The sequence below is a fragment of the Budorcas taxicolor genome, chromosome X (assembly GCF_023091745.1).
Source record: "Budorcas taxicolor isolate Tak-1 chromosome X, Takin1.1, whole genome shotgun sequence".
Taxonomy (NCBI): Eukaryota; Metazoa; Chordata; class Mammalia; order Artiodactyla; family Bovidae; genus Budorcas; species Budorcas taxicolor.
In genome coordinates this window covers 24,959,888-24,987,858 of record NC_068935.1, presented here as the reverse complement: position 1 = coordinate 24,987,858, position 27,971 = coordinate 24,959,888, and the positions used below count along the sequence as shown (strand labels likewise).

Below are 27,971 nucleotides of genomic sequence, written 5' to 3'. Positions count from 1 at the left end.
TCCTGTTGAAATTAGAAAGCTCATAGATCTCATTCTGGTTTTCTGCTGTCACTAATATTAGATATTTCATGGTTAGTCTCTGTTTTAGAATCTAACATGTTTTTGTATCTTCCCCCGCGATGTTTTTCCAAGTATGGCCCCCAGTTAGCAGCTGGTCTGCAGCAGGTTGCAATGCGCTGAGAAGCAAAAAAAAAAAAAAAAAAAAAAAAAAAAAATTCATTATAGAGTGTTATGTCTTCTTGCTAACCAAAATGAAATAACATAGAAAAGTAAAAAAGTGATCATCTAAATTCTTAATTGTCTATAGAGAAAATGATACTCAAATTTAACCAGTTGTTAATAGAACTGTATTAACTACAAAGCCAAAATAACTGAGTATATAAATGAACTCAAAAGGAAGTGTGTGAACCCATTCAAGCAACAGTATCACTTCACATACTTTCATTGAATTTCTATCCTGGCTTTAGAGTAAGGGTTAGGTTAGGATCTAAACCAGTGTATGACTGGGAAGTTTCAAGAATCAGAGGGTAAAGCCATTCATCTAGATCCACTAAACACTGACCTAAATCTTGAATCCAGTCTGACTTCTGAGCCTACCTAGACATTGTCCTACTGAGATATCATAATCAACTCCATTCCCTTAGGCCTCCATGAAAGAGGGATAACTCAGGGTCTAGATTTGGTTCAAGGTAATTTACCAGACTTTTTCCAGTTTTAACATGCTATTATAGTATGTATTATAACCAGATGAAGTTGCTTTGTGTCATCTCAGTTCAATTCAGTCGCTCAGTCATGTCCAACTCTTTTGCAACCCTATGGACTGTAGCCTTCCAGGCTCTTCCATCCATAGGATTCTCCAGGCAAGAATACTGGAGTGGGTTGCCACTTCCTTCTCCAGGGGATCTTCCCGACCCAGGGATAAAACCTGGGTTTCATGTCTCCTGCATTAGCAGGCAGGTTCTTTACCCCTAGCACCAAGATACCATAACTTTTATGTGCTAAGCATTTTAATATGGCCTGAGGATATGATAGTAATCAAGACAAGACCCCTTCTTAAGCTTATAGCCTAGTACATGGAGACACAAAAATATACATCCAGTATAATACAATGTTATGCACAAAGTAACAGATAAATTGTATCAGGTATAAAAGTTACCTGAGAGAGCTATGGTACATATACACAATGGAGTATTACTCAGCCATTAAAAAGAATACATTTGAATCAGTTCTAATGAGGTGGATGAAACTGGAGCCGATTATACAGAGTGAAGTAAGCCAGAAAGAAAAAAACACCAATACAGTATACTAATGCATATATATGGAATTTAGAAAGATGGTAACAATAACCCTGTATGCGAGACAGCAAAAGAGACACAGATGTATAGAACAGTCTTTTGGACTCTGTGGGAGAGGGAGAGGGTGGGATGATTTGGCAGAATGGCATTGAAACATGTATAATATCATATAAGAATTGAATCACCAGTCTAGGTTTGATACAGGATGCTTGGGGCTGGTGCACTGGGATGACCCAGAGGGATGGTATGGGGAGGGAGGTGGGAGGGGGGTTCAGGATTGGGAACACATGTACACCCATGAGGAATTCATGTTGATGTATGGCAAAACCAATACAGTATTATAAAGTAAAATAAAGTAAAATTTAGAAAATAAAATGAAGCCTTATAAACAAACAAAAAAAGTTACCTGAGGGAAAGAGTGATTGATTTCATGTTCAAAATCTCATATTAACCTTCATTTTGATCATAAGTACTTTATATTATAAAGTATAAATAATATTAACATTCTTACTTGAAAGATGTTTCCTTTAGCTTGAATTATGTTTATGACAGCCATGATTGGAATCCAGATAATGCAGAAAGTAATCATACACCAGCCTAGAGCAACTCCCCAGTTAGGGTATGGAATTTGTCCATACTTAGGTCTACGAAACTGTATCACTGACCAGATCAAGATTGACTGTGAAAGTAAAATATGAAAAGAAAATGGTAAAGATTAGACTTTATTGCATTAATGGTTTCAGTTGTACTAATTATTACCAGTTGTATTCCATTCCTTAGAAATAACTTATCAAAAACAATTAAGATGAAAATACATTCAAGGTGACTAAGATAATCAGGTAACTAGCCAGAAAATCAAATTCTAAATGAACCAATCTAAATAACTTGTATTTGTCTTACAAAAATTAGCATCGATACAGATACTTGTACAACATGTATTTCAGTAAAATACCTTACCATAAAATTTATCTGTTGAAAGTAAAATAGTGTCTGAAATTTATATTATTGAACTTTCATTTATAATAGCATAATTTTATTCTGTGCTATCTGGAGGAGGAAATATGGCAACCCACTCCAGTATTCTTGCTTGGAGAATTCCATGGACAGAGGAGCCTGGTGGGCTATAGTCCATGGGGTCGCAAAGAGTCAGATATGACTGAAGTGACTTAGTATGCATGCATTCTGTCCTGTAAGCTAGCCAGCATATCAGTTAGTTCAATGAGAATGTAAAATACATTTTAGTGAACATGCCTTGTGTCTTGCTTATCAGTAGTTTCTATTTATTTCCCACTACACAGAGTACCCCTTATTCCACACCCAAAACATACAGGCATTCACACATGGGTACATAGTTACCAAAGCACTTTCTTATTGAAAAAAAAAAACAAAAAGATGTTCGGGTAACACAGTGAATCTTAAAGATGAAAACATTTTAAGGCCAAGTTTTTTAAAAAATGTTTTTTAAAAAAACCTCTACTATACTGTTGCAGCATTAAAACTAATTATATAGAAATCTGTAAAGCAAACAAAATGAAAAAAAAAATTCCTTTAGTTTCATTATACTAAGTTTATTTCAAAATTACCATAATTTCATATAATTACAAGAGAATGGATGAGGGATAGGACTCTAATATGTATGACTTTATACAAAATAGATGATAATGTATATCATTTAATATTTAATACCTTTGCATTTTAAAGTAAATCCAGTTGTCAAGCCTAGAAATCAATGAAATTAGCTGGCTAAAATGTCTAGTTAGATCTTCTAAGTTGATAAAGGGCTTATTTTATTACGGACACTTGTCAAATGAGGAAAACAATATTTAGTAGCACTGTCAAAGCCAAATATTAAAAGCACCCTCTAAAATAAAGTGTAGATCAAATTAACATAATACCCTTTTCTAGGGAAATCGTTGAAGCATGGAGGCAATGAGAACCAAAACTCATCCTCAATAAAGTTTCCCCCTGCCCCACCCCCACCATTATCTCTAGCCCATAGTAATTTTCTGTCTCATAAAGTGTTTACTTGGCATTCAGCCTTTTACCGTCCTGAACTGTTATTTAAAGTTATTTTTTGCTTTCCTTCAGCTCCTGCTGCTGCTGCTGCTGCTAAGTCGCTTCAGTCGTTTCTGACTCTGAGCGACCCCATAGACGGCAGCCCACCAGGCTCCTGTGTCCCTGGGATTCTCCAGGCAAGAACACTGGAGTGGGTTGCCATTTCCTTCTCCAATGCATGTGTGCATGCTAAGTCGCTTCCGTCGTGTCCGACTCTGTGCGACCCTATGGACAGCAGCCCACCAGGCTCCTCTGTCCATGGGATTCTCTAGGCAAGAATACTGGAGTGGGTTGCCATGTCCTTCTCCCTTCAGCTCCTAAATTTCACTAATTTTTAACATAAACTATTGCCTCTATTGACGCACATGAGTTTTTGTAATTTCAGATACTACTTCCCATAAAAAATATGCATTAATAACTGAGTGTTGTTCCTTAGCAGTTAGTATATTTAGATTGAATTTCTTGAAGGCAGAGACTGGGTCTTAAAAGAGAGGTTAAAAACATTGTAAGTGGCTCAGCATATGTTTTAGGGAATGAGCAAACGACTGGTTTTTAAAAATTTATTGTATTGATAATTTTTAAGTGTCTTGTCCTAGGTACTCTTTAGGATACCTTTAAGTCTCAAATAGTAAATGTTTAAGCCTATGGCCTCAGAAATAATGCAACAAAGAAAGGCACTGTAATTTCAGCAACTTGGAGGCACCAGTCATGAAAAGTTGAAAATCATTGATTTTAAAATGATATTAATTTGCTTTATTGTATTTAATGTAAATATTCAAGTTTATCTTACAAGTGTTTAAATATATTTATTATTGATACCAGATTCACAGCATGTTAATACTTACCATTAAAAGGATAGGCGTAATGACAAACCAGCAAGTTCTCCACCATAGCCAGAATATCCACCTTTTTGCTCCAATCATCATTTCTATATCGTCAATAAACCTGTTCCCTCCTAAAAACAGCAATAAAGAGTGCATTCAGCCCTTACTCATACTTTCATTCATTAATCATTCTGGCTCTAAGTTATCTTTCTATGTCTAAACATTTTCCTGTACTATAGCAGTGAAGCATATAATACCATTAACTACATTTTATTCATAATAAATTTTTGCCCAGTATATTATACTTAGTTATTATAGTAAACATAATGAAAAGGAATAAAACTAAGTCATTTTAATAAAATGTGTAGATCATTCTGTAGTCACTATTTACCATAAATCCAGATGACTCCTATTATTTCCAGTATAGCTGCAATCAAAATGCCCCATCCAGCACAGAAGTGGTCAATCAGATTAACCCAGTATATTCCAGCCTACCAAAAAAAAAGTCAATTACTTCTAAATATAGTTTTAATTACTTTTATGATTGATGAGGTACTCAGATTGAATCTACTAATTTGATTTTTAACATATGCTCCTTGGTTTCACCTCTGCCAAAAAGTAAAAGGGAATGTTTCAAATGTAAACACAAATGGGCCTTTAAATATTTTAAACAGTCTGTACCTTTTATTCTATTCTGAGTCCCTATTTAAAAAATAAGCATTTAGAATAGTTGATTATAAAAATGAAAGGTAGTGTGCTCTTTTGTAGTTGCCAAGAAATATAGCCTGTATTACAGCCTACAAAGAAGTTACAGCCTACAAAGTCTGTAACTTTATTGTAATTGGGGAAATTGTCCACTATTGGGCTCCCCTCCCCAAATTATACATGCTATTAAAATTGTGTTATGATGGGGAAAGAATCTGGGTTAAAACTCAGAAAATCTTTAAGTCTGTACTAAACATGCTCTTAAACCATGGCTTCCTTATTTAGATTATAAAGTACATTCCAACTAATATTTTATCTATGAAAAAATACTGTAGTATACCTGAGTCACACAGATGAGGCCAAGGAAAAACAAAACCAAGCAGCAACCCAAAGTTATGGGAGCCCTCATTTTCTTCATCACTTTGGGAAATAAATCTTGAATTGTCGTGGTAATCGTTTCTTCAGAAGGAAAAAAAATGACATGTCAAGTCATTTGCCAATAATTTTAATCATAGAAATCAACTTCTATTAATTAAGTTTACAAATATATGTTGAGAATATACTCTGGGCCCAACTTCTTGCTTTTAAAAATCCATAGGGTCCTCTCTCTTGGCAGTCACCACTCATCAGTTCTGATAAAAAAAATCAAATACAGCTCTATTTGTTGTTTTTAAAGGTTTTTCATTGGTAGTAATTATAAGGTAATAGTTTCCTGAGGGCTGAAGAAGTTTGAAAGAGGGATAAAGGGAAGGAAGATTTTAGTAGAACTTTTAAATAAGGTGAATTCACATGGCTACAGAAAGGCCTTCTAGGTTTAAGGAGTAAATATGTTCATTAAACAGGATACTGGCTAAAAGTAGAACGATATATGAGTAAAGGATTAAGAAACATGTTTGAAATTTTTGGAGGGCTTTGAAAGTCAACTGGAGGAGGCTGGACTTTTTCCTATAAATTATTAAAATGTTTTATGTAACAGTGTGATATCACAAAAACTGTTTCAGAATTTTTAGTTGTGTACCCTAGGGCAGGAGGAGAAGAGGACGACAGAGGATGACATGGTTGGATGGCATCACTGACTCAATGGACATGGGTTTGGGTGGACTCCAGGAGTTGGTGATGGACAGGGAGGCCTGGTGTGTTGTGGTTCATGGGGTCGCAAAGAGTCGGATACGACTGAGCGACTGAATTGAACTGAACCCTAGGGAAAATTCCTGTGTGTAAAGAGAACCATCAGTCAGTTCAGTCGCTCAGTCATGTCTGACTCTTTGTGACCCCATGAATCGCAGCACGCCAGGCCTCCCTGTCCATCACCAACTCCCGGAGTTCACTCAGACTCATGTCCATCAAGTCAATAATGCCATCCAGCCATCTCATCCTCTGTCATCCAGCACTTTGGCCATCTCATGCGAAGAGTTGACTCACTGGAAAAGAGAACCATATATAAGAATAATTACTGCAGCAGTGCATGTAACCACTACAATATTGTAATTAGCCCCCAATTAAAATAAATTAATTTTTTAAAATTGGAAATAATCCAAATGCCCATAATTATGGTAACAGATTGTGAATTAACTTGTTGACTCAGATGGTAAAGAATCTGCCTGCAATTCAGGAGACTCGGGTTCAATCCCTGGATTGGAAAGAGCCCCTGGAGAAGTGAATGGCTACCCACTCCAGTATTCTTGCCTGGAGAATTCTATGGACAGAGGAGCCTGGCAGACTAAGTCCATGCACAAAGAGTAGCAAAGAGTCAGACATGACTGAGCAACTAACACATGTCTGTGTATCAACATGGATTCATAATACATATAGAAAGCAACTGTCAGAATGGTATGTATGCTATGAAACTTCACTTTTATGTGAAAATTTAAAAATTTTATCTTATTTATGGATATATATACAATGTACACAAATAACATATATAATCCATGGTGACAGTTGCTTTCTAGGAAGGAAGAAATGCGAATTGTATTAGGCAAAGAAACATAAGGGACTTCAAATTTATCTGTAACAGTTTATTTTTCTAAAAAATGTCCGAAGCAAACGTAAAATATTAATATCTGTTCTTTTTGAGTATCTGATACATGAGTATGTTTTCTTTTTCCATATTTAAAATTTAAGTTAAAAAGATTTTTCAGAAAGATCATTCTGAGAGTAAAAGCTAGACAGGGGCAACAAGGGTAAGAAAATGATGTTTTGAAGTAGAGTAAAATATGAGAGGGATATGTTAACATTGGGAGTATTACTTACCAATGGAAGCAAACTGAGAGTCAAGACCCAAAGTCAAAAGCATGAAAAAAAATAATATGGACCAAAATGGCCCACCTGGGAGTTGAGCTAAAGCTTCTGGATAGGCAATGAATGCCAAATCAAAACCTAGGAAAAATTAATGGAATTTTAATTTAAATTAAGTTAAAGAAAATTAAAGAATTCACATATTTGAACATTTTTCAAAGATACTAGAAAACTCTCAATTTGACAACTCAATGGATAATATACATTCTTTAGCAACTGTTTCACTATCACTTTTTAAAAGTGTTCATGTAGGTTGTTCTATAATATGATAATGTAAACATGTGTTGTAAATTAAGCTAGTGAGATAAATTTTGTAAATGGTACATTTCTCACATAAGAAATCTTAACTACATCGCTGATATTTGGCTGATTTTATTTTTTTTAATTAATGAAGAGCAACTGTCTTAAACTCCAGTCAACTCTCTTTCCAATGTTTACCCAATATCACAATATGTAGTGTCATTTATTTTTTTCACTGTACATTTCACAGCTATGTAGTGCCAACTTATTTTTTTTATTGAAGTATAATTGATTTACAACAATATTCTGTTAGTTTTGGTATACAACATAGTGATTCTGTATTTTTGCACATTATACTCCATTATAGGTTATTACAAGATAACAGGTATAATTTTAGTGCCATTTAAATTATTATATGGACCCCTGCAAGACTGTATGTAATAAAACTATAAACTGAATCTTATTTTCCATTTGATGTATGTTGCCTTTAGAGACACTTGTCAACATTTTTTAAATCATATTATATAATACATAGTTTAGGTATTTTAAGTGTCTCCAACCTCCCAGGGGACTGACCTAGGCTTCAGGAGAATTCGCTTCTAGTCTAGACTCTATCACTTCCTAATTTTTGATCTTCTGCAAGACATAACATTTCTATGCTCAGTCCCGTCCTCTGTAAATGAGAAGTGGGACACTACATGATCTCCAAAGTCCTTTCTAGTCCCAACATTCTATTCTCACTCATCAATCTCTCCACCAAATGATACTAACAATAAATAGAAATTTAGTAAGAAAAACCGACTTAAAAGAACCCTAGACTTCTGTTCCTAAGAGTCTTTAAAAGTGAAAGTGTTAGTTGCTCAGTTGTGTCTTTGCGACCCCATGGACTATAGCCTGCCAGGCTCCTCTATCCATGGAATTCTCTGGGCAAGAATACTGGAGTTGGTAGCCAGTCCCTTCTCGAGAGGATCTTCCCCACCCAGGGATCGAACCTGGGTCTCTTGCATTGCAGGCAGATTCTTCACCGTCTGAACCACCAAGCCAGATAATTAAGCATCTCTAGTTAATGTCTTTAAAGTTAAGACATTCATTAATCAGATTCCTTTAAAGCTGGACACAGCTGTATATGCAAAGTCAGTTGGGTTTCAATCTATATGACATTTGTGCATTTAAAAAATTCAGATGTAATAGTGTAATTGTACATGGATTAATGTTCATATATAGTTTCTCTCACATATTCATATATATATTAATACACACATGTATATATATATGTATGTGTCTTTATATACATGCATGCAAATGAAGATAATGAATATAAAGTGCATAGCGTGATGCCTAATACTTGCAATTGTGCAGTAAGTAGTTCATATTAACCGTAAGTAGTTCATATTAAGCACTAAACAAAATTTGGAAAAAAATTTAAACAATTGTTCTGTAATATAGTCTTGTTTCTCAGATCATCTAAGAATTATTATATGATTAAAACAACCAAGTTATTTAAGATGAAATGAGAAAGAAAAAATACCCTAAATCTTGAGTGCTTTGGAAAAGAAATGCAGAAAAGCAAAATGTCTGTCTGAGGATGCCTTACAAATAGCTGTGAAAAGAAGAGAAGTGAAAAGCAAAGGAGAAAAGGAAAGATATACCCATCTGAATGCAGAGTTCCAAAGAATAGCGAGAAGAGATAAGAAAGCCTTCTTCAGCGATCAATGCAAAGAAATAGAGGAAAACAACAAAATGGGAAGCACTAGAGATCTCTTCAAGAAAATTAGAGATACCAAGGGAACATTTCATGCAAAGATGAGCTTCATAAGGACAGAAATTGTATGGACCTAAAGAAGCAGAAGATATTAAGAAGAGGTGGCAAGAATACAGAGAAGAACTGTACAAAATAGATCTTCTTGACCAAGATATACACGATGGAGTGATCGCTCACCTAGAGCCAGACATCCTGGAATATGAACTCAAGTGGGCCTTAGAAAGCACTATGAACAAAGCTAGTGGAAGTGATAGAATTCCCATTGAGCTATTTCAAATCCTGAAAGATGATGCTGTGAAAGTGCTGCACTCAATATGCCAGCAAATTTGGAAAACTCAGCAGTGGCCACAGGACTGGAAAAGGTCAGTTTTCATTCCAATCCCAAAGAAAGGCAATGCCAAAGAATGCTCAAACTACCACACAATTGCACTCATCTCACACACTAGTAAAGTAATGCTGAAAATTCTCCAAGCCAGGCTTCAGCAATATGTGAACTGTGAACTTCCTGATGTTCAAGCTGGTTTTAGAAAAGGCAGAGGCACCAGAGATCAAATTGCCAACATCTGCTGGATCATGGAAAAAGCAAGAGAGTTCCAGAAAAACATCTATTTCTGCCTTATTGACTATGCCAAAGCCTTTGACTGTGTGGATCACAACAAACTGGAAAATTCTGAAAGAGATGGCCTGCCTCTTGAGAAACCTAAAAGCAGGTCAGGAAGCAACAGTTAGAAGTGGACATGGAACAACAGACTGGTTCCAAATAGGAAAAGGAGTCCATCAAGGCTGTATATTGTCACTCTGCTTATTTAACTTATAGCACAGTACATCATGAGAAACACTGGACTGGAAGAAACACAAGCTGGAATCAAGATTGCCGGGAGAAATATCAATAACCTCAGATATGCAGATGATACCATCCTTATGGTAGAAAATGAAGAGGAACTAAAAAGCCTCTTGATGAAAGTGAAAAAGGAGAGTGAAAAAGTTGGCCTAAAGCTCAACATTCAGAAAAGGAAGATCATGGCATCTGGTCCCATCACTTCATGGAAAATAGATGGGGAAACAGTGGAGACAGTGTCAGACTTTATTTTTGGGGGGCTCCAAAATCACTGCAGATGGTGACTGCAGCCATGAAATTAAAAGACGCTTACTCCTTGGAAGAAAAGTTATGACCAACCTAGATAGCATATTCAAAAGCAGAGACATTACTTTGTCGACTAAGGTCCATCTAGTCAAGGCTATGGTTTTTCCAGTGGTCATGTATGGATGTGAGAATTGGACTGTCAAGAAAGCTGAGCGCCAAAGAATTGATGCTTTTGAACTGTGGTGTTGGAGAAGACTCTTGAGAGTCCCTTGGACTGCAAGGAGATCCAACCAGTCCATTCTAAAGGAGACCAGCCCTGGGATTTCTTTGGTGGGAATGATGCTGAAGCTGAAACTCCAGTACTTTGGCCACCTCATGTGAAGAGTTGACTCATTGGAAAAGAATCTGATGCTGGGAGGGATTGGAGACAGGAGGAGAAGGGGACAATAGAGAATGAGATGGCTGGATGGCATCACTGACTCATTGAACGTGAGTCTGATTGAACTCCGGGAGTTGGTGATGGAGGGGGAGGCCTGGCGTGCTGCAATTCATGGGGTCGCAAAGAGTCAGACACAACTGAGTGACTGAACTGAACTGATATCAGTGTTTCTTAAATGAGCTATATAGAAGCTATATATAGCATTACATACCTGATTTTACAACTTGTGTGACTTCCTTTCCAGATATATGAGCCATGTGTCCCAATATAGAAAAAATAGCAAATCCAGCGAACACACTAGTAAGGCAATTTGTCACACAAACTACAATGGCATCTGAGTAACAGTTGTTATTGAACTTATTGTAAGATGATAAGGCAACCAAACCACCCCAGGCAACTGACAGAGAATAAAATATCTGTGTGGCAGCATCTTTCCAAACCTATAAAAGAAAATAATATTTTAAAACACACACTTTTAATTTTTCACTTGTATAAAATATTTCATATATGCAAGTCAATAACATAAAAACAAAACAAACACCTAAATACCCACTACTGAGCTTAAGAAATACAATGTTGCTAGGCTATTAAAGCCTCCCTGTGCTCCTTCCTGATTATATCACACTTCCAACTTCAGTGGTAACTGCTATCCTGACTTCTGTGTTTATCGTTTCTCTGGTTTTCTTCATATTTTTACTATCCTAAACAATATGGCATTTAGCCTTGCATGTTTTTAAGTTTATAGTAAAGTTATCTTAATGCATGTAAACTAATACAACCTGCTTTTTTCATTCAGTAGTATATGAGATTTATCCATTATCAATTTGAACCATATAAAATTTCAATTCAACTAAATATTGCCAAATTATTCTCTGAAGTGGTTGTATCAGTTTGCACTCCCACCAGATGGTATGAGAGTTCTCACTCCCCCACATTCTTGCCAACATCAGTCAACCTTAAATAATTTATAAGGCTTAGCATGTTTTTATTTGTTTATATTCTATAGTTATTTTTTTTTCTGTGAAATTCCTGTTCACATATTTGCCAATGTTTTATTTGGGTTATTTGTCTTATTTGACCTCTAGGAATTCTTTATGTAGTCAGATTCTAATCCTTTATCTGTTATACGTCTTAATTTTTTCTCCCAATTTGTGGCCTTTTTCCCCCTCTTAACACTGTGTCCTTTGATGAACCAAAGATTTTATTTTAATGTAGCTGAAGGTATCTATCTTTGCTTTTATGTATTGTCCTTGATTTCTATGACTGAAAAAAAGAATCCTTAGCCCAAGGTCATAAAGCTACTATCCTATATTTTCTTCTAAAAGACTTAGTTTTGCTTATATCCTTAAGTTCAATTCACCTGAAATTGGATTTAATGCATATTAAATTAGAAATCCAAATACATTGTTTTCTAAATGAAATATGAATTAAAGATAATTGATATTATCCATTATATTATTTGGATATCAATTGTATCAATTGGATAGTCCATCCCATTCCCATTGATCTGTATCCCCACCTCTGCCACATATCAAGTTCCATATGTTCATGAATCTGTTTTTGAGACTACTGTTCTGTTCCACAGGCCTGTACGTGTATACCTATGCAAACACATTATTTTAATACCATTAGCATTATAATACCATTTTACATCTGGTAGGACAAATCTTCCTCATTTCTTATGAAATGCCTTGCTTTATTGCATAAATTTTAGAATAAATTTTCAGGTTCCATGGAAACTGTGCTGGGAATTTGATTGGAATTCTGTTTACTCTGCATATCAACTTGGGGACAATAAAAACATATTCTTAACAAGGATAGTACTAGGGAGTTTTTAAAGAATGATGACACATTTAGACATCCCTTCAATCATCCAGTTCCCTCATTCCATGTTTTGATTAGAGCCCCATGTAGCTGGCCTTATCTCTTTAAGCAGTGCTCACAGTCTTCATCTAATTCAACCCCTTTATCTTTCCCCCTTTTACAATTTACCCCTCCTATGTCTTTGCTAAAGGGAAATAATTAGTCTTAGAAACTAACCTAGGTAAATCCATCTTAACAGTGAAATTCTATAGATATAACATTACTCTGAAGAAAAATCTAATTATGGAGACTTCAAATAATAGGGTTGGCATATAAGTAGGCAAAAGTGTATTTTTAGTCTATCTGGAAATATGATTGGTCAATGGAAGGCAGGCTGTGTTAATATGGTGACTTAACAGTTCTAGCTCTGGAATCAAAAAGAATGAAGTCTAAATCCAATACCTCTCACTTTCACTGAATTTGATTTATTTTAACATCTTCAAGCCTGTTTCATCATCTGTAAAATGGAGATGATGATGATAATTATAGTAGTAATAACTATGTGTCCTAAGAATGATGTGAGAATTAAATGAGATAACATATGCAAAGCAATTCATAGGATATTCAATGATAGCTATTATGTTTTTATGGAAAAGAAATATAAACTGATACTCAGTTTCATTTGTGGAAGTTAAAAACAATAATTTTCTCTTTGAAAGGTATATAATATATTTCCAATTTCAATAGAAATAAAGTTAGGAGTAAATAAATATTTACTAGGTCTTCAGAATATAGCTTGATATTAGATGATTATTATACTAAATTGCTTTATAATGGCAGGAAGCCAGTAGAAAGTAAAATGGATGGATAAATAGATGGGTAGATAGATGCATAGATAGACAGCTAAATCATGGTTATTTCACTTATACATTTAACAACTGGTTATATTTAAGTGGTGACTCAGCAGTAAAGAATCTGCCTGCCAGTGCAGGAAATGCAAGAGACTCGGGTTCAATCCCTGGGTTGGGAAGATCCCCTGGAGAAGGAAATGGCAACCCACTCCAGTATTCTTGCCTGGGAAATCCCATGGACAGAACAGCCTGGAGGACTACAGTCTATGGGGTCACACAGAGTCAGACATGACTTAGTGACTAAACAACAACAAGATAAGAAAATTATGTGAGAAATAAGATGCACTCATTTCTTAGGCAGTTTTACATATCAGGTTGGCCAGCACAAATGAACTTTTTGGCCAACCCATATTAAGAGATGAACAACATGCTTATGTTAGTCTCTCAGCTGCTTTGACTTGATACATTATGCATGCATATGTGAGTGGGGTGAAGGGTCTGGAGGTGGTGTGGCAGGTCTCGGTTATGTAAGAATGCTCTACATACCATGAATGATGTAACTAAGCTGCCTAGTTCCAAACATACTTATCGTCTCTATACCTACCCATCTCACAGCTATATAAAAGACTATTAGTTTAGGGATTGCTCCTGCTGCTGCTGCTAAGTCACTTCAGTCATGTCCGACTCTGTGCAACCCCGTAGATGGCAGCCCACCAGGTTTCTCTGTCTCTGGGATTCTCCAGGCAAGAATACTGGAGTGGGTTGCCATTTCCTTCTCCAAGTTTAGGGATTAGGAAATCTTAATTCAAGATGCACAAACAGGCGATGTAAATTTAACTAAATGTGAATCTTCCTGGATCTCAACTTTTATCACTGTAAAATGAAGGAGTTAGTAAAACAATCACTGGAGACCCCTCTAGCTATCAATTTGTGTGGTTCTCTACTCTCCTAGAGATATCAATAGAGTTCAAATATTTAAAGAAAAGGAAAAATACATACTTGTGATTGCATGCTTAGAATATAAATTGGAGAGGAATAAAAAAATATCTAAGAAAATATTTTCATTGCCAGCACACCCAAAGAAGGGGTGAGGGTAGTGTTTGTGTTGGGATGGGGAGGTAGGAGAATTAAATTGTATGTTTCACACAGAACTTTAGGCTTAGCTCTGATGTTTTAAAGATAATAGACACCAAAACATAGAACAATATAAAACAGTCACATAAAAATTGCAGGATAGTCTCATGGAGCTATAAAGCCTAGGTTTCTGAGGCTTTAAAAGCCACTTAGAGGAATATCAAAGGAGCTTTTCCACTGTGCTCAAAGTTATGAGGTTTAAAGAAAATGTAGGGTCCATTTCTTAGGAAAAATGCTACATTCTACAATTATTTAGTATTACATAACAGCAATAATTAAAATACTTGTGTGATCATTTATATAACAGTTTACCATTTTTTCAAAGTATATTAACATATTTTATCTTGTTTAATAACCTAACAGAGAGAAGATGATGAATCCCAGCTTCCATTTTATTTGTTTCTTATCCATCATCAAAAATGGTCATCTAGTTGGGAAGAGATTAACACACAAGGTTAAAAAATGTGAGGCCCAAGAAAAATGAAGAAATAAGCAGTGGCCTTTGGATACATCAAAGTACGTTAATCTCCAACGCATAAACAATAAAAGTTCATAGTTCTAAAACGATTTAGAGTCATCAATTTAGATCAAGGATTTAGAGTGATTTTTTGTGATTACTACTGAGTGAAAAAGATTTGGACACACAGAAGGTAACCAAAAGCCGGAGACTGACCTCTCAATTTTCAAAAAGGTAAAGGATGGATTTCCATGACTAAAAATTGATAAATTTGACTTGGTTATCAGAAACACTCTACAAAAAATAATTAAATATCCATATTGTGAGTATTTAGAACATAGCAACTGCTGAAAGCATGAGTTCCACAAAGAATACCATAGCAAGCTAAAACTAATATCCATTTTGGCTAATACTACTAATATGATATTATAGTGTTTCTTGATTTTAATATAATATTGTGGGATTTTGCCTGACCAGAAGCTTAATGTATTCTAAGAATGTGACATGACTACTAAAAAAGTGAAAGTGTTATTAGGCTGTATCAATAGAAGGAAAGTCGATGGAGTATACTTACTGGCAATGCCCTCTGCAGTTAAAATTCTAAAAGATTTTCTGTACATATGATACACATAGCCATTATCTGAAGACAGACTAATATTAAAAGGGGTTACAAATTCATATTCATGGCACATATTTATGTGTCTTGTATACAAGTAACAGTTTTGTTTATGGAATTCTTCATTTCAGATTTATGTTTTAACTTCAGAATATTAACTTTTGAAGACAAATTTTATATTAGACCATTAAACCATCAACTGTAATTTTTAAATCTACTACGCATTTATCTGATAAGTCACATGCATGCTAAATCACTTCAGTTGTGTCTGACTCTTTGCAACCTCATGGACTGTAGCCCACCAGGCTCCTCTGTCCGTGGGATTCTTCAGACAAGAATACTGGAGTGGGTTGCCCCTTCTCCAGGGATCTTCCCAATCCAGGGATTGAACTCACGTCTCTTATGTCTCCTGTATTGGCGGGCAGGTTCTTTACCACTAATGCCACCTGGGAAGCCCTGGTCATCAATTTGTGGGTATTCATGCATGAAATATGCTTTTTCAGATTAATAAGCCCCAAATCCTTTTGATCAAATAGGATCAGTTTGAATAAAATGACTTTGAAAATCCTGTTACTAAAAATGACTGTCTCACTTCTAATAAGACAGCATTAGTGTCATGTTAAACACTTAAAATCAGGCATCCTAGTGGACAGAAACATTAATAACTTTAACTCCATATTCTTTTACAAGATATTACATTATAACACTCTAGGTAATCAAAGATTTTCAGTATTGACTTTATCTAAGGTTGACCTCCTTAGATATGTGAAATCCAAATTGTCTTACCTCAGCATCCTTAAGTTTTGCAAAATCTGACTGTGCTCCAATATAGTATGAAATGCCTTTTGATGCACCTTCCAGAGTTGCCCCTCGAATCACCAGGATGAGTAGGACAACATAGGGGAAAAGAGCTGTAAAATACACCACCTACCAAGAACAACCAAAAGTTATTATTTTCAAAACACATGGTATATAATTGTATACAAAGAAAGTTACTAGCCAGTTGAGATGTTTAGCCTATTAATGTCTGATAATACTAATACCAAAGTTGGCATAATTTCCTCTTTCTGTTTTTACCACTCTTCGAATGATCCACTTTCAAAACACTCTGATGTATGTGGCAATGTTTCCCGGGTTTATGTTGTAAATAAACACTATATCAGCAATGGTTATTTGAAATCCAGATAAAGTACTTTCCTAAATGTATCCTAATAAATGTTTGTAATTTCATCTCTGGTTCCTCTGCCTTTTCCAAATCCATCTTGTACATCTAAAAGTTCAAACTACCATACAGTTGCATTCATTTCACATACTAGCAAGGTAATGTTAAAAATCCTTCAAGCTATCCTTCAACAGTACATGAACCAAGAACTTCCAGATGTACAAGCTGGATTTAGAAAAGGCAGAGGAACCAGAAAAAATTGCCAATATCTATTGCATAATAGTAAAAGCAAGGGAATTCAAGAAAAAATATCTGCTTCACTGACTACACTAAAGCCTTTGACTGTGTGGATCACAATAAATTGTGGAAAACTCTTAAAGAGATGGAATACTAGACCAGATTCCTTGCCTACTGATAAACCTGTATGCAGGTCAAGAAGCAACAGAACCAGACATGGAACAACAGACTGGTTCAAAATTGGGAAAGGAGTATATCAAGGCTGTATATTGTCACTCTGCTTATTTAACTTCTATACAGAGTACATCATGCAAAATGCCAGGCTGGATGAAGTACAAGCTGGAATCAAGATTGCCTGAAGAAATATCAACAACCTCAGATATGCAGATGATACCACTCTAATGGCAGAAAAGTGAAGAGGAACTGAAGAGCCTCTTGAGGAAGGTGAAAGAGAAGTGTGAAAAAGCTGGCTTAAAACTCAACGTTCAAAAAATGAAGATCATGTCTTCCGGTCCCATCACTTCATGGCAAATAGATGGGAGAAAAGTGGAAACAGTGGCAGATTTTATCATCTTGGGCTCCAAAATCACTGTGGATGGTGCCTGCAGCCATGAAATTTAAAAGATGCTTGCTCTTTGGAAGAAAAGCTATGACAAACCTAGACAGCATATTCAAAAGCAGAGACGTCACTTTGCCAACAAAGGCCTGTATAGTCAAAGCTATGGTTTTTCCAGTAGTCACGTACGGATGTGAGAGTTGAACCATAAAGAAAGCTGAACGTGAAGAATTGATGATTTTGAATTGTGGACTTTTGAGAGTCCCTTGGACAGCAAGGAGAGCAAACCAATCAATCCGAAAGGAAATCAACCCTGAATATTCATTGGAAGGACTGATACTGAAGCTGAAGCTCCAATACTTTGGTCACCTGATGCAAAAAGCCAACTCATTGGAAAAGACCCTGATGCTGGGAAAGATTGAGGGGAGGAGGTGAAGCGGGTGACAAAGGGTAAGATGGTGGATGGCATCACTGACTCAATGGACATGAGTTTGAGCAAACTCTGGGAGATAGTGAAGAACAGGGAAACCTGGTGTGCTGAAGTCGATGGGGTCGCAAAAAGTCAGACACAACTTGGTGACTAAACAACAAATGTCTGATAGGAGTGAAAATCACCTCTTGGTAAATTAGTGCATTAAGGTGGGAAAGAAAATTATTTTAAAGTAGTTTAAAAATTAAACTTTTAACTGAAGTAGTTAGTATATGCTCAATCCCAGAGAAGAAAGAAAATCTCCTAGTAGTTGTCCAAATCCTGTGAAAGTTTTTAAAGTGAGTACTGGACACTTGATATTATTATCCTTAAAGCTACCATTAAAAGTGTTTGAGAGCACACATATATACATGTGAACTGCTTGTATCCTAGATAATACATGGTTCCAGATGAACAGACTGCCTTTGAGGCTAGCTTTGCATTAATGTGGGTAATTTCTTTGCTCCATAGATGTCCTATGTTTGGTAATATGCCCAAGGAGACGATTTAAACAAACCATCCCAAGACCAGTAAAAATTAATTGCCTGGGTAAATGGATTTTCATGGATTTTTCAATATTAACATCAGAAACAACCAAGGGTTTCAAAAATGTACAATCACAACACTGTTTTGGAAAATTTCCACTGAATTTGTGATGTTCCTGGTATTTTTGTGATCTAACAGTATGTCTCATTACAATGTAACAGTAACTGTGCTAGATATTGTACCAGGAACACAAAGATAGTATCCACAGTTATTCTTGTTCTCTGTCCTTATGGAAATTTCAGTCTGGTAGTTACAAACACACACATGTTTGTTTTTCTGGGTATCGTACAGCTGCTCACAGAGAAAATTTCATGTTCTCTGATATTGCTGCAGTACTCTCTGAGAGTTTAAAAATAAAACAATAACATGGGAAATGTTTTTCAGAAGAGGACTTTCTGCTGAGAGAGGGTTCTGAGTCAGTTTTGGCAAGCTTTAAGAGAACACTTGTATAGCTTTATTTTTTTCTTTCTCTCTCCAACAATGGAATAATGGGAATCCTGACACTATTACCCTATATAACATATATAACAGGGATCTAGACTTTCCAAACCAAAACTTGTAACATATAATTCCACTCAAGATGCTTATTATAATAGGATGGAAATTTTAAAAATATACTCCCAAGCCTCAGAATGCTGTATCAACTAGAAGGATCCAAGATTAGAGAAATGACACACATCTAGTAATAATTTTTGCTAGTTTTATTTTTAACAATAGCAGTGTTCTTATGTATTTTCTTAGAGTGAGGCTGCCTACTCAGAAAGCTTTTCACACATTCAAAGGATCTCATGATAGAAAAGAACATGCATTTGATACTACTTGGCATTGAACTACGGTGAAATTGGAAAACAGTAACATCACTGTCTAAGGTGTTTTCTAAATTACCTTTCCAGAAGACTTTATTCCTTTAAATAGTGCTGCTCCAACTATGAGCCAAGCCAGAAGAAGACAAAGTGCTAAATACCAAACAATGACTCCAGTCTCATCCAGTCCGCTTGACCGTTGGAGTGCCACTTTACTGAAAACACAGATGTCCTTTGATTAACACACAATCATTCATCTTAATACATTGAATTTTGTAATATCTTTCATACAGGGGAAGCTTCATGAGTATTTTACTAATACTCATACTAATTCATATTTATTCACATTAATACTAATATTAATTAGTATTTATTAATGTTACTATGACGTCAATGTCACATGAGCCTTTTACTGATACAGTTGTATGGAGGGGCAAAAATAATTCAGTGATAAGTCAGGCTCAGAACTTTCTGGTTAACTGCAGCCAATCCAAAGTTTCAAATCATAGAATAAAAGATCCACTCATTCTTTTAGCTCCGATTTTCCCCTAATATTTCAAAGCTCCTCTATGGGAAAAAATTAACATCAGATTATTTTACTCATTATGGTATTTTTTTCTCAAGTTAAAATGACAGAGAAGACATTTTAAATTGTATTAAATATTTTTGTATTCATCATAGTGTTAGTCACTCAGTCGTGTCTGACTCTTTGCGACCCCATGGAGTGTAGCCCATCAGGTTCCTCTGTTCATGCAATTTTCCAGGCAAGAATACTGGAGTGGGTTGCCATTCCTTTCTCCAGGGTATCTTCCCGACCCAGGGATCAAACGTAGACCCAGGGATCAAACCCAAGTCTCCTGCATTGCAGGCAGATTCTTTACCACCTGAGCCAGGGAAGCTCTAATTCATCATACTTGTTATTATCAAAGCTAAATGGTCCCATTATTTATACCTTTTTCAAAGGCTTTCTGTAAAATTCCATGATTTCCACTAGGGACATATATAGATATAGGATTTTACTTCTTAGCTTGATGTTTAGAACATTTCAAGGACCAAATTTTAAAAGGGTCGCGCAGAGCAGTAACATGGAGGTGAGGAAGATTTTGTTACAGCAATAGTCAAAGAAGTTATATAAGGGTAAAGGGCAGGTATACAGTAAGGAGATTAGAGATCATTTAAAATTAATAAAAGCAAATATAACCCCAAACATCTATTTTGTCATATAATGACAACTATAAACAAAATGAATAATGAAGAATTTCAGCTGTAAATAGCAATTCTGCCCCTAGTATTATTCATCACCCAACTGTTTATCATTATAACTTTCTCATTATAGTCTAAAAATTGCATATTTTTCTTCAAAGCAATGCCCTAACTTATAAATAATAAGCACTATATAAATCATCACTGATGACCTTGTGCCCCATTTAATAACTAACTTATGAATGACAATCTATTAGCTATGGGCTAATTTTGCAGGCCACTACTATTCACACAGGATAAACATTTGAGTCAAATGAAGTATAATTTGCTCTTATATGAGTTAAGAGCTGATCAATATTTTGTTATTTATAAAAAATTTTATTAACATCTGCTTAGGATGTAGATAATGTACTGTACTCACTTCCAATACTGTTCACTGGGAAGCTGCCCTGTCTGATAAACTTCACTTCCATTGATGCAGGTAAGATTGTTGGCATCTACCCAGCTTTTATTCGCTTGAAAGGTTTCATTTATGCTTATACTCACATTACAATGTGTCACTAAAAATTAGAAAAAAAAAGAATACACACAGACATGTACTTAGTTTTAGAAGAGTGCTTTCCTGGAAATAAAGTTTAAATGGTGAAATACTTAAGGTACTGTCTAAATTGTTATTTAGTGAATGTGGAGTAGAAATTTCACAAATGGAATAAGCCATGGACACTCAGCAACTTAAATTTTCTCTACTACTAAGCTGAGGGTGAGTATGAAAATATCTGCCCTTTTAAACAGTATGCATTTTTATATTTACAGTATATTTTTATATTTAAAGTATATTTACAGTAACAACAGCTGTAGAGTCATTTCAATTGGGATTCAGTACTCTAGGGAAATTTTCATATGTGGACTTATTTAACATATATAGATAAATGACACCTTTAAATTCCTAAGAAGTGTTATATCTGTATCAATTTATTCTCCAATATACACAGCCAATCCCAGTGGTAATAGTCTACAATATCGATGCTACATTATTCCAAAGACTAGCAATACTCACCATCTCCTGAACACTACTATGTATCATAAACAGTGATTTTCTCTCTTACCACTTTCCCATTTTCTTCCTTGTCTACCACCCACAACCTAGGTCTGCAAGAAGTACTCCAAGTAGTGGTTTAGCTTTACTGGCTGCCCTCAGAAATTAACATATTGCATTAATCAAATTTCAGGTTATACATGATTTATTCTGATTTCACCAGTAGCCTGTGGTTCACTTAAAATTGAACCTAAATTTGTTAGGAAATGATTTAGGCCTTTAATCTTGTTAGAAAATGTTAAAGAATGAATGATTCAGAGTTCAGTTCAGTTCAGTTCAGTTCAGTCATTCAGTCGTGTCCGATTCTTTGTGATCCCATGAATCGCAGCACACCAGGCCTCCCTGTCCATCACCAACTCCCAGAGTTCACTCAGATTCACGTCCATTGAGGCAGTGATGCCATCCAGCCATCTCATCCTCTGTCGTCCCCTTCTCCTCCTGCCCCCAATCCCTCCCCGCATCAAAGTCTTTTCCAACAATAAGTAAATGAATTTTACCGAAAGGAGATCTGCTACAGTTTCCATCAGCCCAACTGATGGAACATTTTGACCATGGTAGTTCACGTTGAAAAGAAGCAAACAGGTAGTAAAGACTATAGGCAATTATGACATTATAATAGATTGTCACAAAAAGGGATATCAGGACCATTGTAATCCCCACACCTGGAAAAGAGAACAATTTAAAAAAAATTAGTGAAATTTCTTTTGCTAATTCATACAGCTGCATTCTCAATTTCCACAAAATCTATTTTAAACTGAGAAAACTGTTTCAATGTTTTCTCTTTATTGGACAGGTGGAAGACAGTACTGTTGTCTGAATACCTTCTCAAAATTATTTTGATGATTGACTTTTTGAGACAGATTTTGAGTTGATCAGGAAAAGGTGCTAAGATTAAAGATCTATATTAAGCCACTGAATTCACATAAAGAAAAACCATGTTTATTACTCATTCTTATTAAGTCTGTAAATTCTTGTCAGAGTGGGTACTATTTAAAAAAGAAAAAACTATTCAAAGCTTATATCCTATCGATTCAGTGACCAATACTCCCATCTTCATCTATAAACAAGCATTTTGACAATTAGAAGATAAAGCCTCTGAATGAATGTCCTAAGAGGAAAACGTACAGCATTTCTACAAGTGTGTGTAAAGAAAATTCAGTAAATTGGTAATTATCTGAATTTAAACTTCTGAAACTTCTTTAACTCTCTAGTTTCAAAATGCAGCTTAGCATACTGAATATAACCCCTTGTTAAGACTAACTTTTGAGGTAGCTTCCTTCATATTCCAGCATGATAGTCTCTTCACCTCACTATAAATGTATTTTTGATGTTACATTGAAACTTTTACAAGTAGCTTTCAGCAGCTAGCACATACCAAAAATGATATATAATCTTCAAACAGAAAGGCTGTTTGATGTTTAATAACAATCAAAGCATTTTCAAAAAAACGTTCCCAGTGTCCTATTCCATTAAGATCATCCAAGAAAAAAATAGTGACCTGCCCTTCAACTTTCCTGAATGAGGCATTGTCAAAGATATGCAAAAGCAAGAAGACAGAGACCACAGAGGAAGTAGAAGAAAAGACAGAGCCATAAAGTTAACACACAAGACTGTTTGCCAAGAGAATTCAAAAGGTGAAAATAGGAAAATAGTAACAACTTCCTCATATCCTTCTTAACCCTAACCGTATCTGCAGCCCAAGATAAAGAGAAATACATATTAACATTTGATTTCTAAATTTGATGGTGGCAAATAGAAAAACAATGTATGTCTCTGCCTTTGAAAGTTAGTTGCTCAGTTGTGTCCAATTCTTTGCTGCCGCATGGACTGTATAGCCCACCAGGCTCCTCTGTCCGTGGATTTCCCAGGCAAGAATACTGGAGTGGGTGCCATTTCCTCCTCCAGGGGTTTTTCCTGACCCAGGGATCAAACCCGCGTTTCCTGCATTGCAGGCAGATTCTTAACCACCTGGGCCATCATGTCCTGATGTTAAATGCTTTCATCCACGCAGTGAGGACAGCTATATGCAGGAACAAACCAATAAGCACAATAAGGAAAACATTTTAATACCAACCTTGAAACAATGGAAGAATCCTCCAAATTGAAACTGGACCTAAGCTAGAAAATTGTCCCATGGAGCACTCTAAGAAGAACAAAGGTAAACCAGCCAGGGCTAGCATAATCACATATGGTATCAAGAAAGCGCCTAGAAAAGGCAAAAAAAGAACCAAAGTACTATTATATGCCCAAATCTTGATGGCACTTTGACAACCAACACAACATTTTGAAAGCACTCTGATAGAGTGGAGTCAGAGAGAACTGAGTCTGGGCTTAAAATCTGTGAGAAGGTAGTTGATTCTCTAAATCATGGATTCCTCATGCATGAAATGGTGATGCTGGTATTACCTAATGAGGTTGTTGTGATTATTAAAAACAATAACCCATAAAAAGCAATTCAAAGAAGTTGAATGATCATAGGCTTTGGAGACAGATAGACCTAGGTTTATATCCTGGCTTCATCATGTACTAGTGATGTGACCTGGGGCAGTTTATCTAACCTCTCAATCTTGGGTTCCTCATAAATGGGAAGAGCAATGCCAACTCATCAGTTTGTGGTAAGGGTTTGATCACAGAGCCTATGTGAAAACACTTCACAAAATGGGCAGGCACATAGTATATGTTCAAAGCTAGTTTCCCTCCTCTCTCCTTAAAAAAAAAAATCTGCTTTTAAGACTTAGGGTTTAAATGTTAAATGTGGTTCAAAATAGAAGCTATTGCAGTTAAGTTCATTATTCTCCAAATAGTCATGTGTCTTCACTCAATGTTAATAAGAAACATTATTTTTGGTAGAATAATCTTGAACCCTTGAGATGCATTCAGAATTAACATTCAATTTCATAAGGACTGATTTTCCTACATTTGGATTATTTAGTCCCATTTTTGTTTTTTGGGTTTTTTTTTTTTTTTTTTTTTTGTTAAACCTTTTATTATTTTACGTTTATCCTGTCTACTTTTAGGGCATACAATTCATTAAAACTTAGACCAGATTTTTGGTAGAAGCAGGGACAGAATATTAAATTTGTTGTTTAAGTAGTCTAGAAGTCTTAAATTAACAATGTTTAATAAGAAATTGAGATAAGTGAGTAAAATAGACTTTGGGTTGGATTATGTACGTTTTTTTCTTCATATAGTTTTCCCATTATGATACTGTAACATCATACCTGGGGATTACATTTTTTTCTAACCCTAAAAATATATTTTACTAAAAATAAGACAATAAAGTACTTGTTGCATACAAATCACTAGTCACCAGAACATAGGGACAAATATGTTTTTACAGATGTTGCAATGCACATACCATCATTACTATGACTAATAGAAATTTAATTCCCACCAATGGTAAATATGAAGAAAAAGTAATATAAAATGTCTGTTTGAAAAACAATATGCAATGTTTTGCTAGCCCAGTGTAAACAGTTTTTTAGACACATACAGAAAACAATTTCCCTCAGTGTTATTGATGGCTTTTCTCCCATTATATTATTTCATTATTAATAACAACCATAACTGGTAGATTAGCAATACAAACTAGTGGTCAAATTGTTAACACTACTGACCTAGACCCTAAGGTAGTCTGATACTTCTCTTTCTTATAGTGTTAAAAGGCATCTAAAGATAAAAATGATTCCAGATTTTAGCAACAGTTTTTTAAGCCTGACCATAATTTTAAATCTAATCTATTAACATTTGACAAATTTAAATTTCATGTTCCTGTTCTACCCTTGGGCAAAAAAGAGAAGCAACTGAGAGAGAGTAGATCATCCACTACTCAAATGATGTGATCTTTAAAAAATGAAAGCCAATATGATAAGCTAATTTTTAGAGGAAACAGTGAGAGAGGTAATAGCATACAATAAAATAATGCCATTTTGTTTCAGCTAAGTTTAAAAATTCTATATTAAACTTAGTTTGATATAGTTTCTAGAAATCTATAGTAAGTACTGGCCCTTTATGACATCAACTCCCAGGGTATTTCTTAATTTAAACCTGAACATAAGGGGCTGAAAAGGAACCTAAATGCTTTTCTCTACTACACTGACTCATCTTCCAGCCCAAATGTATACTAAACTCTTGATTAAATAATGTTGGCTCCAGTTGGTAATTTATATTGGTAATTTATGGTACCAACACTTAAAGTGTTTGATAAACAGAGCTCCTTTCTTAAATCTTTGAAGGGTAATATGAATGTTTTAATATAACTAATTAATAAGGAATGTAAGATTGAAATATCACCACACAAAATCCTATTGTACCAAGAAAAATAATTACAATGGCATAGTTTCACTGGTATCCAATTTTGAAATATAAGGGAATGTCACCTCTACACTTCTAATAGGACTTATAATTACAAGTTAATAAATATGGTGTAAGTGAAAAGTTGTTTTAACATTACTAGAGGATTGTGCAATTCATTCTGTTTCCTTTTGGGTGTCACTTCAGAGTTATTTTTTTCTCCTTGTTCTAGTTGAGTCTTCTTTAGTGATCTATGAGGTATAAACCATATTGTTTTACAGAAACTAAACACCTAGCCTTGAATTAAATTCTGTTGCATTTTAAAAGGATCTTCTACCTGGCCAATCCAATTTGGAGTATATGTAACTGATATTGCAGCTTAAAGTACAAAACCTTTCATTACTTTTTAATCAATTCTTTCCACGATTAAGTTTCCAGAATGTAATGCCTTATTTTATTTAAGCAAATGATTTATTTGAATTTCTTATTAGAATAAGAATTCCCTGCCTTTTGCTTAGATTCAGCAATAAATTAGGCAAAACACAACTTGAGTCTGAACACATTATCATAGGAACATGTATAAATTAAGAAGAGTAAGTCATATGATGATTGCTTGGGATTTCAAATGAGAAATCAGAAGTGCTAAATATGCAACTTTCATCAAGTTTATATCTGAAGATCTTATGAAACTAGCTTTCCAACTTGAGCTAGAAAACCATGGTCTAATAAAATGCAGTATGCTCATTTCCCATCCTCCCACTAACCCATATTATCATATACCTTTCCTTAGGTCTTAAAATATCATCAGAGGCCATAGAGCACCTCCCTTAAAACTGAAGGGGAAATAAACTGGGGGGAGGGTGGTAGTACCTCCGCCATTGTTGTAGGTCAAATAGGGGAATCGCCACACGTTCCCCAGTCCCACTGCATATCCAATCATAGATAAAAGATAATCTGATTTTTTGGACCAGTTACCACGCTCCTGATTCTCATCATTTTCATTAACATGAAGATTCTTGGGTGCAACCTCAGCATTCTACAAAAAGAAAAATATCATCATCTTATTTTTCTATTAAAAATTACACAAGCATAATTTCAAAAATTCATAGAGTGACAGTGAGAGAGAGAAAGACATACAGAGACAGGCAGACAGAGACAGAGAGAAACGAACCCTGAAAAACATAGCCAAAGAAAATGCTTTCCAAAGCTAGTGACACCTCTGTGCATGGCTGCTTTTAAAATGAAAAAAAAAAAAAAACTCTGTAGATGGATATTTTTACTAGTTCTTTGGGTTATGTCATCCAAATTTTAGTAAAAAGGTTACATGTGGCACCCAGTATAAAAGGCAAATGAAGATGGGCAAATAAAACTTCAAGTACAAAAGTTTTAAAGATGAGTTAGGTAAAATCAACACTCCTGAAATTGGAGGAGCTCTTTGAAAAAAAGGTTCAAATATAGTTTCTGCTTTTTTTAAAAAAAATCATTGACTCTTTTTCCTACTGGCTGATAGTTTTGATGTTTGGAGCTGTCAGGGAAGTTTGAGTTCCTTTCCATATCTTGGAGAGTAAAACTAGTGCATTTCTGAAAGCCACAAAATAATACAGACAAATTCTCATGTCCCATCAGGTGGAACAGCACTCTCTCCACTTCAGAGAAGAGGAAAGGGTTCCCTCAGGTCAAGTCATTTTCTTATTTCCCTCCAACCTGGACACATTTTCTTATTTCCCTCCAACCTGGACACAGTCCAGAGAGGAACGGAACACAGAAGGTGGTGAGCATACCCAAGGCAGAAGATGAGGCGACCATAAGTCTTCTCGCTACCAGAGTAAGAGCTGTCCTGTTTCCTCTCCTCTATGGGGACATCTCAGCCACACTTGAAGGCAGTTGAACAGAAATGTGGTAAACGGAATAGCCAAAGAGAGCGAAAGCTGAGATTTGCCTCTCCTTAAGTTTTCCCTTCCCAAGCCCTCCACAGGTCCGCAGCTCACAGACTCCTACCTCCTTCCTTCTGCACTTGAAGAAGCTCAGACACTTGAACTTGTCCAT

The 27,971-nt window shown here is 35.4% G+C and overlaps 1 protein-coding gene across 1 annotated transcript; it reads right to left on the bottom strand.

The window, feature by feature from the left end:
* Positions 1 to 29: 29 nt before the first annotated feature.
* Positions 30 to 27,971, bottom strand: SLC6A14 (solute carrier family 6 member 14). Its single transcript, XM_052663662.1, has 14 exons — positions 27,924 to 27,971; positions 26,796 to 26,961; positions 23,707 to 23,838; positions 22,130 to 22,294; positions 20,958 to 21,096; positions 19,416 to 19,548; positions 16,347 to 16,487; positions 10,911 to 11,139; positions 7,130 to 7,255; positions 5,220 to 5,338; positions 4,566 to 4,665; positions 4,196 to 4,305; positions 1,807 to 1,974; positions 30 to 176 (listed from the first exon to the last, which is right to left on the bottom strand). The coding sequence occupies exons 1-14, from the start codon at positions 27,969 to 27,971 to the stop codon at positions 30 to 32; spliced, it is 1,923 nt and encodes a 640-aa protein (XP_052519622.1).

What these genes read in the sequence shown, in the direction of transcription:
- SLC6A14 (XM_052663662.1), bottom strand. Translation starts at nt 27,971, where the DNA reads ATGGACAAGTTCAAGTGTCTGAGCTTCTTCAAGTGCAGAAGGAAGGAG. An exon ending in GATTCTTCCATTGTTTCAAG is followed by an intron (nt 22,295 to 23,706) that starts GTTGGTATTAAA and finishes TCTCTTTTCCAG; the next exon opens with GTGTGGGGATTACAATGGTC. An exon ending in GCCTCATCTGTGTGACTCAG is followed by an intron (nt 4,666 to 5,219) that starts GTATACTACAGT and finishes TTTTTTTGGTAG; the next exon opens with GCTGGAATATACTGGGTTAA.